Source organism: Scyliorhinus canicula, chromosome 14 (genome assembly GCF_902713615.1).
Source record: "Scyliorhinus canicula chromosome 14, sScyCan1.1, whole genome shotgun sequence".
Taxonomy (NCBI): domain Eukaryota; kingdom Metazoa; phylum Chordata; class Chondrichthyes; order Carcharhiniformes; family Scyliorhinidae; genus Scyliorhinus; species Scyliorhinus canicula.
The window spans coordinates 5,664,553-5,679,101 of NC_052159.1; the positions used below are offsets into that span (position 1 = coordinate 5,664,553).

Genomic DNA, 14,549 nt, shown 5'->3' on the forward strand with positions numbered 1-14,549 from the left:
GAGTGACACTGACCGAGCGAGAGTGACACTGACCGAGTGAGAGTGACACTGACCGAGTGAGGGTGACACTGACCGAGTGAGAGTGACACTGACCGAGTGAGAGTGACACTGACCGAGTGAGAGTGACACTGACAGAGTGAGGGTGACCGAGTGAAAGTGACACTGACCGAGTGAGACTGACACTGAGCGAGTGAGTGACACTGACCGAGCGAGAGTGACACTGAGCGAGTGAGAGTGACACTGACCGAGCGAGAGTGACACTGACCGAGCGAGAGTGACACTGACCGAGTGAGAGTGACACTGAACGAGTGGGTGACGATGACCGAGTGGGTGACGTTGACCGAGTGAGAGTGACACTGACCGAGTGAGGGTGACACTGACCGAGTGAGAGTAACACTGACCGAGTGAGAGTAACACTGACCGAGTGAGGGTGACCGAGTGAAAGTGACACTGACCGAGTGAGAGTGACACTGACCGAGTGGGTGACGCTGACCGAGTGAGAGTGACACTGACCGAGTGAGGGTGACACTGACCGAGTGAGAGTGACACTGACCGAGTGAGAGTGACACTGATCGAGCGAGAGTGACACTGGCCGAGCGAGAGTGACACTGACCGAGTGAGAGTGACACTGAACGAGTGGGTGACGATGACCGAGTGGGTGACGCTGACCGAGTGAGAGTGACACTGACCGAGTGAGGGTGACACTGACCGAGTGAGAGTAACACTGACCGAGTGAGAGTGACACTGACCGAGTGAGAGTGACACTGACCGAGTGAGAGTGACACTGACCGAGTGAGAGTGACACTGACCGAGTGAGAGTGACACTGACCGAGTGAGAGTGACACTGACCGTGAGGGTGACACTGACCGAGTGAGAGTGACCGAGTGAGAGTGACACTGACTGAGAGTGACACTGACTGAGAGTGACACTGACCGAGAGTGACACTGACCGAGTGAGAGTGACACTGACCGAGTGAGAGTGACACTGACCGAGTGAGAGTGACACTGACCGAGAGTGACACTGACCGAGTGAGAGTGACGCTGACCGAGTGAGGGTGACACTGACCGAGTGAGAATGACACTGACCGAGTGAGACTGACCGAGTGAGAGTGACACTGACCGAGAGTGACACTGACCGAGTGAGAGTGACGCTGACCGAGTGAGAATGATACTGACCGAGTGAGACTGACCGAGTGAGAGTGACGCTGACCGAGTGAGAGTGACGCTGACCGAGTGAGAGTGACACTGACCGAGTGAGAGTGACGCTGACCGAGTGAGAGTGACACTGACCGAGTGAGAGTGTCGCTGATCGAGTGAGAGTGACACTGACCTAGTGAGAGTGACGCTGACCGAGTGAGGGTGACACTGACCGAGTGAGAATGACACTGACCGAGTGAGACTGACCGAGTGAGAGTGACGCTGACCGAGTGAGAGTGACACTGACCGAGTGAGAGTGACACTGACCGAGTGAGAGTGACACTGACCGAGTGAGAGTGACACTGACCGAGTGAGAGTGACACTGACCGAGTGAGAGTGACACTGACCGAGTGAGAGTGACACTGACCGAGTGAGAGTGACACTGACCGAGTGAGAGAGACACTGACCGAGTGAGAGTTACGCTGACCGAGTGAGAGTGACGCTGACTGAGTGAGAGTGACACTGACCTAGTGAGAGAATAATTGTGATCGAGTTAAGCAAATGACAGCGAGTGGCATTTAGGACACTAGACAGTCCCAAAAGATGTGTTTTCAGTAAAACTATAAATGGGGACTGTAGAGACGACAGCTGGTGTTAAGAACATAGAACATAGAACAGTACAGCACAGAACAGGCCCTTCGGCCCTCGATGTTGTGCCGAGCAATGATCACCCTACTCAAACCCACGAATCCACCCTATACCCGTAACTCAAACAACCCCACCTTAACCTTACTTTTTAGGACACTACGGGCAATTTAGCATGGCCAATCCACCTAACCAGCACATCTTTGGACTGTGGGAGGAAACCGGAGCACCCGGAGGAAACCCACGCACACACGGGGAGGACGTGCAGACTCCGCACAGACAGTGACCCAGCCGGGAACCGAACCTGGGACCCTGGAGCTGTGAAGCATTTACGCTAACCACCATGCTACCGTGCTGCCCCATGTTGTTTTAAATGTAGCCCTCAGTCAGGCTGTGATGGGGATGCTGAGCTGGGATTAGATGGGAATTCACCATCATTCCCAATGCTACATCCTGATATCAGCAGAGGCCAGATAATAGGTCCCCTCACCCCTCTGCTTCCTGACCTACATTGCTCTCTTGGTCCAGCCTCACCTCATATATAGAATTCCCATCGCTGTGCTCAAATCCCAGCATGGCCTCATACCCACCTCATCCCCATCCCAGGGGAATGGGGGAACCTGCCCCCATCCCGCAAGCTCTTCACCTCTTGCAGCCGTACAACACTCGAAGGATCACTGCAGCCGTCTCTCTCATTTCTGATCTCGTGAGCATCCACCATTTAAACTTTAATCAACAAGTAGCCATGTCATCAGCTGTCGAAGCCATAAACTCTGGAATTGCCTCCCTAAACCGCCTTTAAGATGCTCAGTGAACCCAATATGTGGACATCTATCTTAATATTTCCTGGTGTGGCCCGGGGTCAAACTCAGTCCCCATGCCGGAGTGAAACCGGTCGTCTTTTACGGCAGGAAAACTGGCGTAAAACGGCCACTGATTCGCCGTTTTGCTGGGGGCTAGCAGGGAGGCAGCATAGAGCTCACAGCTCCAGTTACCAATACGGCCCTGAGCATGTCCGGGTCCCGGCCGCACAGCTGCACCGAGTCAGCCCGCAGCGGCCGCACTGTGCTCCATGGCGTACTCAGCCCATGGGCCCGGACCCGGAAAGTAATGCCCCCCACCCCCCTCCTCAACCGTTCGCGGGCCCTGGACCGCCCGCCTAGAGTCGTCCCAGAACCGAATAAAACACTCCCTGCCCGCGGTTCGCCCCTCCGCTGACTGAGGCAGCGCCGGACTAAGTCCGCAGCCGCCACGCGGCCGGTCAGGGGCGGAGCACCGCGGGTCGGGCCTCAGGCAATGGTCTGAGGCCATGGATAATCGGCGCGCTTTTCAGGGGTTGGAGAAGACAAAAACCGGCGCTGCTCCCAATGTTGGCATCAAAACGGATTTTCCGCCCGTCGCCGAATGCGATTTCGGCGTCAAGGTGCAGAGAATCCAGCCCGAAATCTCAGTGCAAGTTGCTGTGTTGCAGTGAGTGAATAGCTGCAGTTAGCTGAATGGCCAGAGGTGTCACTATTGAGCAGCTACAATGGCACCCAGGAACACATGATGATAAATCGATGGGGATTTCAGATATTAAGGGCCAGAATAGAGCAACAAATATATAAAGTAACATTAAAAATCAAATCTGAAATCAATTGGTTTCAATGCAGGGAAATACATATGTTTAAAGAAACAATTTGCAGAGTAGTGGAGAAAGAGGGGAGTGGGATGTATTAGATATTTTGATCAGAGAGCTAGCACAGACGCCATTGACCGAATGGCCTTCCTCAGGCCTATATTATTTTGATAAAGTATCTGCAAAGATTTTAATAGCGCAAATTACTGGAAATGCTCAGCAGGTCGATCATTGATTGATGAATCATTCCCCACCAATCTCAGTTCCTGAGTCAGTACAGGACTGACCTGGAATATCTCAATTCGAGTTGAGACAAAACTTTTCAATCCACTTCAGCTCTGAGTAAACCTCCCTCTACACTGTCCCCGTCAAATACTCCCAGGACAGGTACAGCACGGGGTTAGATACAGAGTAAAGCTCCCTCTACACTGTCCCCATCAAATACTCCCAGGACAGGTACAGCACGGGGTTAGATACAGAGTAAAGCTCCCTCGACACTGTCCCCATCAAACACTCCCAGGACAGGTACAGCATGGAGTTAGATACAGAGTAAAGCTCCCTCTACACTGTCCCCATCAAACACTCCCAGGACAGGTACAGCACGGGGTTAGATACAGAGTAAAGCTCCCTCTACACTGTCCCCATCAAACACTCCCAGGACAGGTACAGCACGGGGTTAGATACAGAGTAAAGCTCCCTCTACACTGTCCCCATCAAACACTCCCAGGACAGGTACAGCACAGGTTAGATACAGAGTAAAGCTCCCTCTACACTGTCCCCATCAAACACTCCCAGGACAGGTACAGCACGGGGTGAGATACAGAGTAAAGCTCCCTCTACACTGTCCCATCAAACAGTCCCAGGACAAGCTAATAGATAGCAACATCTGTTGAACCTAGAAACAATCCTTGCCCGTCTGTTCGAAAAGCATGGAGAGGTCTGCAGTGCAGCACAACTTGTGTGACCATCTTAATTCTGTGATTCAAATTGCCATTGCTGAATTCCCTGCATAATATCTGCCCTGTCGGTGATATCCCCTCATCCCTGATTTTAGGAACATGTTTACTTGTGTAACGTGGCATAAGGATTATGCAGAAGGTACAGCATAGAAACAGGCATTTCGCCCTTTATGGTACATGCTGGGAGTTGTGTTTCACACAATCTTCCATCTCATTTATTTCATCTTTCCATCTCCCTTTCCATTGTACCTCGGGTACCACCTTCTGGGTACCACTCTCCGGGTACCACTCTCCGGGTACCACTCTCCGGGTACCACTCTCCGGGTACCACTCTCCGGGTACCACCTTCTGGGTACCACTCTCCGGGTACCACTCTCCGGGTACCACTCTCCGGGTACCACTCTCCGGGTACCACTCTCCGGGTACCACCTTCTGGGTACCACTCTCCGGGTACCACTCTCCAGGTACCACCTTCTGGGTACCACTCTCCGGGTACCACTCTCCGGGTACCACTCTCCGGGTACCACTCTCCGGGTACCACTCTCCGGGTACCACATTCTGGGTACCACTCTCCGGGTACCACTCTCCGGGTACCACTCTCCGGGTACCACTCTCCGGGTACCACTCTCCGGGTACCACTCCCTGTGGGAGTGGGTTCCACATTCTGGTTTCGATTTTGTTTATTGTCACGTGTACCGAGGTACAGTGAAAAGTATTTTTCTGCGAGCAGCTCAACAGATCATTAAGTACATGGGAAGAAAAGGGAATAAAAGAAAATATATAATAGGGCAACACAAGGTATACAATGTAACTACATAAACATTGGATGAAGCATACAGGGTGTAGTGTTAATGAGGTCAGTCCATAAGAGGGTCGTTTAGGAGTCTGGTGACAGCGGGGAAGAAGCTGTTTTTGAGTCTGTTCGTGCGTGTTCTCAGACTTCTGTATCTCCTGCCCGATGGAAGAAGTTGGAAGAGTGTGTAAGCCGGGTGGGAGGGGTCTTTGATTATGCTGCCTGCTTTCCCCAGGCAGCGGGAGGTGTAGATGGAGTCAATGGATGGAAGGTGGGTTTGTGTGATGGACTGGGCGGTGTTCTCTGTAGTTTCTTGCGGTCCTGGGCCGAGCTGTTGCCATACCCAGGCTGTGATGCAGCAGATAGGATGCTTTCTATGATGCATCTGTGACGGTTGGTAAGAGTTAATGTGAACATGCCAAATTTCCTTAGTTTCCTGAGGGGCTTTTCACAGTAACTTCATTGAAGCCTGCTTGTGACAATAAGCGATTATATACACACACACACACACACACAAGTATAGGGGCTGTTCTGCTTTCTTGGTGATAGCGTCAACGTGGATGGACCAGGACAGATTTTTGGTGACGTGCACCCCTAGGAATCTGAAGCTGTTAATCACCTCCACCTCCACCTCGTCCCCGTTGTGTACAGTACTTTGCTTCCTGAAGTCAGTGACCAGCTCTTTAGTTTTGCTGGCATTGAGGGAGAGATTGTTGTCGCTGTACCACTCTACTAGGTTCTCTATCTCCCTCCTGTATTCCGACTCGTCGTTATTCGAGATCTGGCCCACTATGGTCGTATCGTCAGCAAACTTGTAGATGGAGTTGGAAGCATTCTCACCACCCTCTGGGCACCACCCTCTGGGCACCACCCTCTGGGCACCACCCTCTGGGCACCACCCTCTGGGCACCACACTCTGGGCACCACCCTCCGGGCCCCACCCTCCGGGCACCTCCCTCCGGGCACCTCCCTCCGGGCCCCTCCATCCGGGCACCACCCTCCGGGCCCCACCCTCCGGGCACCTCCCTCCGGGCCCCTCCATCCGGGCACCACCCTCCGGGCACCACCCTCCGGGCACCTCCCTCCGGGCACCACCCTCCGGGCACCTCCCTCCGGGCACCACCCTCCGGGCACCACCCTCCGGGCGCCACCCTCCGGGCACCTCCCTCCGGGCACCACCCTCCGGGCGCCACCCTCCGGGCACCTCCCTCCGGGCACCACCCTCCGGGCACCTCCATCCGGGCACCACCCTCCGGGCCCCACCCTCCGGGCCCCACCCTCCGGGCCCCACCCTCCGGGCACCACCCTCCGGGCCCCACCCTCTGGGCACCTCCCTCTGGGCACCTCCATCCGGGCACCACCCTCCGGGCACCTCCATCCGGGCACCACTCCCTGTGGGAATGAATCCCACATTCTCACCACACTTCGGGTCAACAGGATTTTGCTGATTTCCTAATTGGGTTGATTCGGATCTATTTTATCTTTGTGCAGAATAACTAGAGAAGTTGGGATGGTTAAGGAGAGAAGTTGGGATGGTGAAGGAGAGAAGTTGGGATGGTTAAGGAGAGAAGTTGGGATGGTTAAGGAGAGAAGTTGGGATGGTTAAGGAGAGAAGTTGGGATGGTGAAGGAGAGAAGTTGGGATGGTTAAGGAGAGAAGTTGGGATGGTTAAGGAGAGATGCTGGGATGGTTAAGGAGAGATGCTGGGATGGTTAAGGAGAGAAGTTAGGATGGTGAAGGAGAGAAGTTGGGATGGTGAAGGAGAGAAGTTGGGATGGTTAAGGAGAGAAGTTGGGATGGTTAAGGAGAGAAGTTGGGATGGTGAAGGAGAGAAGTTGGGATGGTTAAGGAGAGAAGCTGGGATGGTTAAGGAGAGAAGTTGGGATGGTGAAGGAGAGAAGTTGGGATGGTTAAGGAGAGAAGTTGGGATGGTGAAGGAGAGAAGTTGGGATGGTTAAGGAGAGATGCTGGGATGGTTAAGGAGAGATGATGGGATGGTGAAGGAGAGAAGTTGGGATGGTTAAGGAGAGAATCAGTCGAGTTGTGCATAGTTACAGGAGGTTTCAATAGAATAAATAAGGAGGAACTTGCCACTGACAGGAAGGTGGTTTACCAGTGGACACAGATTTAAGACAGTGGGCCGGAGGGAAATAGGGTAAATGTGGAGAATCCTTTCCATGCAGGGGGTTATGCTGATCCAGAATGTTCTGTCAAAGAGGGCAGTGGCAGCAGATTGAACCCTTTCAAGAGAATTGGATAAATACTGGGAAAGGAAAAATTTGCAGGGCTCCAATCTCTTTCCAAGAGCCAGCAACAAGGTCCTGGATTGAGTGACGTGCTTCTGCACTGTATCATTCTGCACTGTATCATTCTGCACTGTATCATTGTGCACTGTATCATTGTGCACTGTATCATTGTGCACTGTATCATTGTGCACTGTATCATTCTGAACTATATCATTCATGGCCGCCTTGGCAAGTGAACTGCATCCACCAGAGGATACATCTTTGTCTCAGAAGCTGACAGCACCGAAAACGCCCCTCAGCCCATTGCGTCTGCGCCGGTCAAAAACAACCACCTAAATATTCTCATCCCATTTCCCAGCACTTGTCCCATAGCCTTGTCTGCCCTGGGATCGCAAGCGCACATCTAAATGCTTCTTAAATGTCATGAGGGTCTCTGCCTCCACCACCCTTTCAGGCAGCAAGTTCCAGACTCCCACCACCCTCTGGGTCAAAATATTTTTCCTCACATCCCCTCTAAACCCCCTGCCCCTCACCTTAAATCTGCACCCCCTGGTCATTGATCCCCCCCATCAAGGGGAAATGTTTAGTCCTGTCCACTCTATCTATGCCGCTCATAACCTTATACATCTCAATCATGTCCCCCTTTGTGTCGACGGTACGTAACGGTGAAGGGGTTAAAAGTTCCTGGTTCATGTTCCCTCTTCTGTGGCGGCTGGGGTCTAACCAGAAAGCCATCTCCGGCAGACAGCAAATGGTTTCAGTGCCACTTAATTTAACAATTACCAATTCCAGACGAGCCGAGGAAGAGGAAGACTAGTGGGTGCTCTTCATCCGCCCAACCATTCTCCTTTCTTCGGATGGCTGCATTAAAAGGAAAAAAAAACAGAGAAGAGCGAATGAGAAAGGGAAGGGGAATTATATATAAAATCGATTCTTCACTCCGCCCCCCCCCCCACCCCTCCCTCCCTCTACAATTATCACTGAGCATACACGATGTTATACTGTCTTCATCCCACGCAGAAAGGCACCAGCAACCATTAGTCCATCAGAGATTTCATTAAGGAGCAGAGCCCAGGAGCAGCCAAATTGAGTTTGTATGGATCTGGTGAGCCTGCCCTCACAGTTATGCGGATAAACAGCGTGGTGTCTGCCGAGGGACGCACTCAGCGTTGCCAGGGAGACGGGATCGACAGCGAGCACAGGGCGGTGGGAGAGGAAAGGGCGCACACGCACGCTCACACAAAACAGAAAGCTACCGGCCGCAACCTTCTAACACAGAGATTAATAACAAAAAAAATAATAATAATCTCCTGACATTTCCCTTCTCTGATCCGCTGGAAGGACATATGCACAGGCTCAGGGTGACTCTGCTCCTCACTGACTGGCAGCGCACACTAAATCGGATTTCACAAAACCTGAAATGCTTGAATAATAGGAACTTGATTGGATTACTATGATAAATTTATGTCAGTCCTTAATCTTTTCAAATGTACCAGAGGGTAGAATCCTTTTTATGCTCACTTTATTCTTTGGTGCGTGTATCACAACCGTTTGCAAGAATTTTACGTGGAAAGTATAACATTTAGCATCACGACTATTGGGGAACAGGATCAAAGAGTCCTCCCTTTACACCCAGCTCCTCACAGCACAGGGCGCACGGCAAGGAATCTCCAACAGACAGATTTTGTGCTCAGGGTCAGGAATAAACAATGCAACCGCCCACCCAGCCCACCGCCCGCCGCACCCCACCCCAGCCAGTGCTGTTGGTGTACTTGCCTGCAGCAGGCTGAGTAGGTGGCACTCAGTCAGACTGTCATGTGTGGGTTTCAGGGTCACTCCAGAGCCTTGAGCTTCAATTCAGATGGATGGGCAGACTCGGGACAGTACTGAGGGAGTGCCGCACTGTCAGAGGGTCAGTACTGAGGGAGTGCCGCACTGTCAGAGGGTCAGTAGTGAGGGAGTGCTGCACTGTCAGAGGGTTAGTACTGAGGGAGTGCCGCACTGTCAGAGAGTCAGTGCTGAGGGAGCGCCGCACTGTCAGAGGGTCAGTACTGAGGGAGCGCCGCACTGTCAGAGGGTCAGTACTGAGGGAGTGCTGCACTGTCAGAGGGTCAGTACTGAGGGAGTGCTGCTCTGTCAGGGGGTCAGTACTGAGGGAGTGCTGCACTGTCTGAGGGTCAGTACTGAGGGAGTGCCGCACTGTCAGAGGGTCAGTACTGAGGGAGTGCTGCACTGTCAGAGGGTCAGTACTGAGGGAGTGCTGCACTGTCAGAGGGTCAGTACTGAGGGACTGCTGCACTGTCAGAGGGTCAGTACTGAGGGAGTGCTGCTCTGTCAGGGGGTCAGTACTGAGGGAGTGCTGCACTGTCAGAGGGTCAGTACTGAGGGAGTGCTGCACTGTCAGAGGGTCAGTACTGAGGGAGTGCTGCTCTGTCAGGGGGTCAGTACTGAGGGAGTGCTGCACTGTCAGAGGGTCAGTACTGAGGGAGTGCCGCACTGTCAGAGGGTCAGTACTGAGGGAGTGCTGCACTGTCAGAGGGTCAGTACTGAGGGACTGCTGCACTGTCAGAGGGTCAGTACTGAGGGAGTGCTGCTCTGTCAGGGGGTCAGTACTGAGGGAGTGCTGCACTGTCAGAGGGTCAGTACTGAGGGAGTGCTGCACTGTCAGAGGGTCAGTACTGAGGGAGTGCTGCTCTGTCAGGGGGTCAGTACTGAGGGAGTGCTGCACTGTCAGAGGGTCAGTACTGAGGGAGTGCCGCACTGTCAGAGGGTCAGTACTGAGGGAGCGCTGCACTGTCAGAGGGTCACTATTGAGGGAGTGCTGCACTGTCAAAGGGTCAGTACTGAGGGAGTCCTGCACTGTCAGAGGGTCAGTACTGAGGTAGCGCTGCACTGTCAGAGGGTCACTATTGAGGGAGTGCTGCACTGTCAAAGGGTCAGTACTGAGGGAGCGCTGCACTGTCAGAGGGTCAGTACTGAGGGAGTGCCGCACTGTCAGAGGGTCAGCACTGAGGGAGTGCCGCACTGTCAGAGGGTCAGTACTGAGAGAGTGCTGCACTGCCAGAGGGTCAGTACTGAGGGAGTGCTGCACAGTCAGAGGGTCAGTACTGAGGGAGTGCCGCACTGTCAAAGGGTCAGTACTGAGGGAGTGCTGCACTGTCAGAGGGTCAGTACTGAGGGAGTGCCGCACTGTCAGAGGGTCAGTACTGAGGGAGTGCTGCACTGTCAGAGGGTTAGCACTGAGGGAGTGCTGCACTGTCAGAGGGTCAGTACTGAGGGAGTGCTGCACTGTCAGAGGGTCAGTACTGAGGGAGTGCTGCACTGTCAGAGGGTCAGTACTGAGGGAGTGCTGCACTGTCAGAGGGTCAGTACTGAGGGAGTGCTGCACTGTCAGAGGGTCAGTACTGAGGGGGTGCTGCACTGTCAGAGGGTCAGTACTGAGGGAGTGCTGCACTGTCACAGGGTCAGTACTGAGGGAGTGCCGCACTGTCAGAGGGTCAGCACTGAGGGAGTGTTGCACTGTCAGAGGGTCAGTACTGAGGGAGTGCTGCACTGTCAGAGGGTCAGTACTGAGGGAGTGCCGCACTGTCAGAGGGTCAGTACTGAGGGAGTGCCGCACTATCAGAGTGTCAGTACTGAGGGAGTGCCGCACTGTCAGAGGGTCAGTAGTGAGGGAGTGCCGTACTGTCAGAGGGTCAGTACTGAGGGAGTGCCGCACTGTCAGAGGGTCAGTACTGAGGGAGTGCCGCACTGTCAGAGGGTCAGCACTGAGGGAGTGCCGCACTGTCAGAGGGTCAGCACTGAGGGAGTGCCGCACTGTCAGAGTCAACACTGAGGGAGTGCCGCACTGTCAGAGGGTCAGTACTGAGGGAGTGCTGCACTGTCAGAGGGTCAGTACTGAGGGAGTGCCGCACTGTCAGAGGGTCTGTACTGAGGGAGTGCCGCACTGTCAGAGAGTCAGCACCGAGGGAGTGCCGCACTGTCAGAGGGTCAGTACTGAGGGATTGCCGCACTGCCAGAGAGTCAGCACTGAGGGAGTGCCGCACTGTCAGAGGGTCAGTACTGAGGGAGTGCTGCACGGTCAGAGGGTCAGTGCTGAGGGAGTGCTGCACTGTCAGAGGGTCAGTACTGAGGGAGTGCTGCACTGTCAGAGGGTCAGTACTGAGGGAGTGCTGCACTGTCAGAGGGTCAGTACTGAGGGAGTGCTGCACTGTCAGAGGGTCAGTACTGAGGGAGTGCTGCACTGTCAGAGAGTCAGCACTGAGGGAGTGCTGCACTGTCAGAGGGTCAGTACTGAGGGAATGCTGCACTGTCAGAGGGTCAGTACTGAGGGAGTGCCGCACTGTCAGAGGGTCAGTACTGAGGGAGTGCCGCACTGTCAGAGGGTCAGTACTGAGGGAGTGCTGCACTGTCAGAGGGTCAGTACTGAGGGAATGCTGCACTGTCAGAGGGTCAGTACTGAGGGAGTGCCGCACTGTCAGAGGGTCAGTACTGAGGGAGTGCCGCACTGTCAGAGGGTCAGTACTGAGGGAGTGCTGCACTGTCAGAGGGTCAGTACTGAGGGAGTGCCGCACTGTCAGAGGGTCATTACTGAGGGAGTGCTGCACTGTCAGAGGGTCAGTACTGAGGGAGCGCCGCACTGTCAGAGGGTCAGTACTGAGGGAGTGCTGCACTGTCAGAGGGTCAGTACTGAGGGAGTGCCGCACTGTCAGAGGGTCAGTACTGAGGGAGTGCCGCTCTGTCAGAGGGTCAGTACTGAGGGAGTGCTGCACTGTCAGAGGGTCAGTACTGAGGAAATGGTGCACTGTCAGAGGGTCAGTACTGAGGGAGCGCCGCACTGTCAGAGGGTCAGTACTGAGGGAGTGCTGCACTGTCAAGAGGGTCAGTACTGAGGGAATGCTGCACTGTCAGAGGGTCAGTACTGAGGGAGTGCTGCACTGTCAGAGGGTCAGTACTGAGGGAGTGCCGCACTGTCAGAGGGTCAGTACTGAGGGAGTGCTGCACTGTCAGAGGGTCAGTACTGAGGGAGTGCCGCACTGTCAGAGGGTCAGTACTGAGGGAGTGCTGCACTGTCAGAGGGTCAGTACTGAGGGAGTGCTGCACTGTCAGAGGGTCAGTACTGAGGGAGTGCCGCACTGTCAGAGAGTCAGCACCGAGGGAGTGCCGCACTGTCAGAGGGTCAGTACTGAGGGAGAGCCGCACTGTCAGAGGGTCAGTACTGAGGGAGTGCTGCAGTGTCAGAGGGTCAGTACTGAGGGAGTGCTGCACTGTCAGAGGGTCAGTACTGAGGGAGTGCTGCACTGTCAGAGGGTCAGTACTGAGGGAGTGCTGCACTGTCAGAGGGTCAGTACTGAGGGAGTGCTGCACTGTCAGAGGGTCAGTACTGAGGGAGAGCTGCACTGTCAGAGGGTCAGTACTGAGGGAGTGCCGCACTGTCAGAGGGACAGTACTGAGGGAGTGCTGCACTGTCAGAGGGTCAGTGCTGAGGGAGTGCCGCACTGTCAGAGGGTCAGTACTGAGGGAGTGCCGCACTGTTAGAGGGTCAGTACTGAGGGAGTGCTGCACTGTCAGAGGGTCAGTACTGAGGGAGAGCTGCACTGTCAGAGGGTCAGTACTGAGGGAGTGCCGCACTGTCAGAGTGTCAGTACTGAGGGAGTGCTGCACTGTCAGAGGGTCAGCACTGAGGGAGTGCTGCACTGTCAGAGGGTCAGTACTGAGGGAGTGCTGCACTGTCAGAGGGTCAGTACTGAGGGAGTGCTGCACTGTCAGAGGGTCAGTACTGAGGGAGTGCCGCACTGTCAGAGGGTCAGTACTGAGGGAGTGCCGCACTGTCAGAGGGTCAGTACTGAGGGAGTGCTGCACTGTCAGAGGGTCAGTACTGAGGGAGTGCTGCACTGTCAGGGTCAGTACTGAGGGAGTGCTGCACTGTCAGAGGGTCAGTACTGAGGGAGTGCTGCACTGTCAGAGGGTCAGTACTGAGGGAGTGCCGCACTGTCAGAGGGTCAGTACTGAGGGAGTGCTGCACTGTCAGATGTGTCATCTTTTGGATGAAATGTTTCCAGGCTGCTAAGTACAGCGTGTTCAGGTGGTGAATGTTTAAAGCTTGTGGAAATATTATGCGGACACTATCCCAGCTCCCTGTACGTCCTGCAATCAACATCACCAGAAAATAACCCGATTAACTGATTTATTGTTCGTGGGATATTGACTGTATTGGTTGCCGAGGGACCAACGAGTGCAATTCACAATTTGATGGCTGCACGGCTCACAGTGGTTAGCACTGCTGCCTCACCACGCCAGGAACCCGGGTTCCATTCTGACTTTGGGTAACTGGAATTTGCACTTTCTCCTCGTGTCATCAAAGGGAAACAATAATAGGGAGCACAACTAGCCCATTCGGCCCATCGAGCCGGCTAGGCATTTGATCAAAGCATGGCTGATCTGATCGTTGCCTCACCTACACTTTCCTGTCCGTCCCACCACACTCTCCACTCCCTTCTTTATCAAAACTCTGTGCAACTCGGCCTTGAACATATTCACTGACCCACAGCCCCCACTGCTGTCTTGGGGGGGGGGGGGGGGGGGGGGGGGGGGGGAATTCCAAACACTAACGACCCTCAGAGACAAGAAATTCCTCCTCATCTCTGACTTAAATGGGAGACCCCTTATTCTGAAACCGTGTCCCCGAGTTCCAGATTCCCCCACGAGGGGGAAACATTCTCTCAGCACCCACCCTGTGAAACCCCCTCACAATCTGGTGTTTCAATAAGATCACCTCTCATTCTCCTAAACTCAGGCCCAACCTGATCAACCTTTCCTCATTAGACAATCCCTTCACCCCAGGAATCAGCCCAGTGAACCTCCTCTGAAATGCCTCCAATACAATTACATCCTAGTTTAGGAGACTATTTCACTAAGGCCCTGTAGCAACACGTTCCTACTCTTATACTGAATTCCCCTTGCACAGGCGTAGCACGCATCCAAACAGATCACAGGGTTCTAGGTTGGACAACGAAAGCTGATACTGATGATAAGGAGCGGGTCGGATGTTAATGAACTCTTGAGATATGAATTGTGATCCATCATTGTTCATCAGTTGTTTTGGGTCACCGAATCTACCAATTCCACTCAATCTCTCAACTGTTTTCTCCG

The 14,549-nt window shown here is 54.0% G+C and overlaps 1 protein-coding gene across 1 annotated transcript in view; it reads right to left on the bottom strand.

The window, feature by feature from the left end:
• The window catches only part of clpb (caseinolytic mitochondrial matrix peptidase chaperone subunit B), a 185,513-nt gene that overhangs the window by 41,406 nt on the left and 129,558 nt on the right, over window positions 1-14,549 (bottom strand). The window contains exon 8 of the mRNA XM_038818471.1: window positions 8,181-8,258. Within this exon, the coding sequence (XP_038674399.1) occupies window positions 8,181-8,258 (78 nt within the window). The remainder of the gene's footprint in view (window positions 1-8,180; window positions 8,259-14,549) is intronic.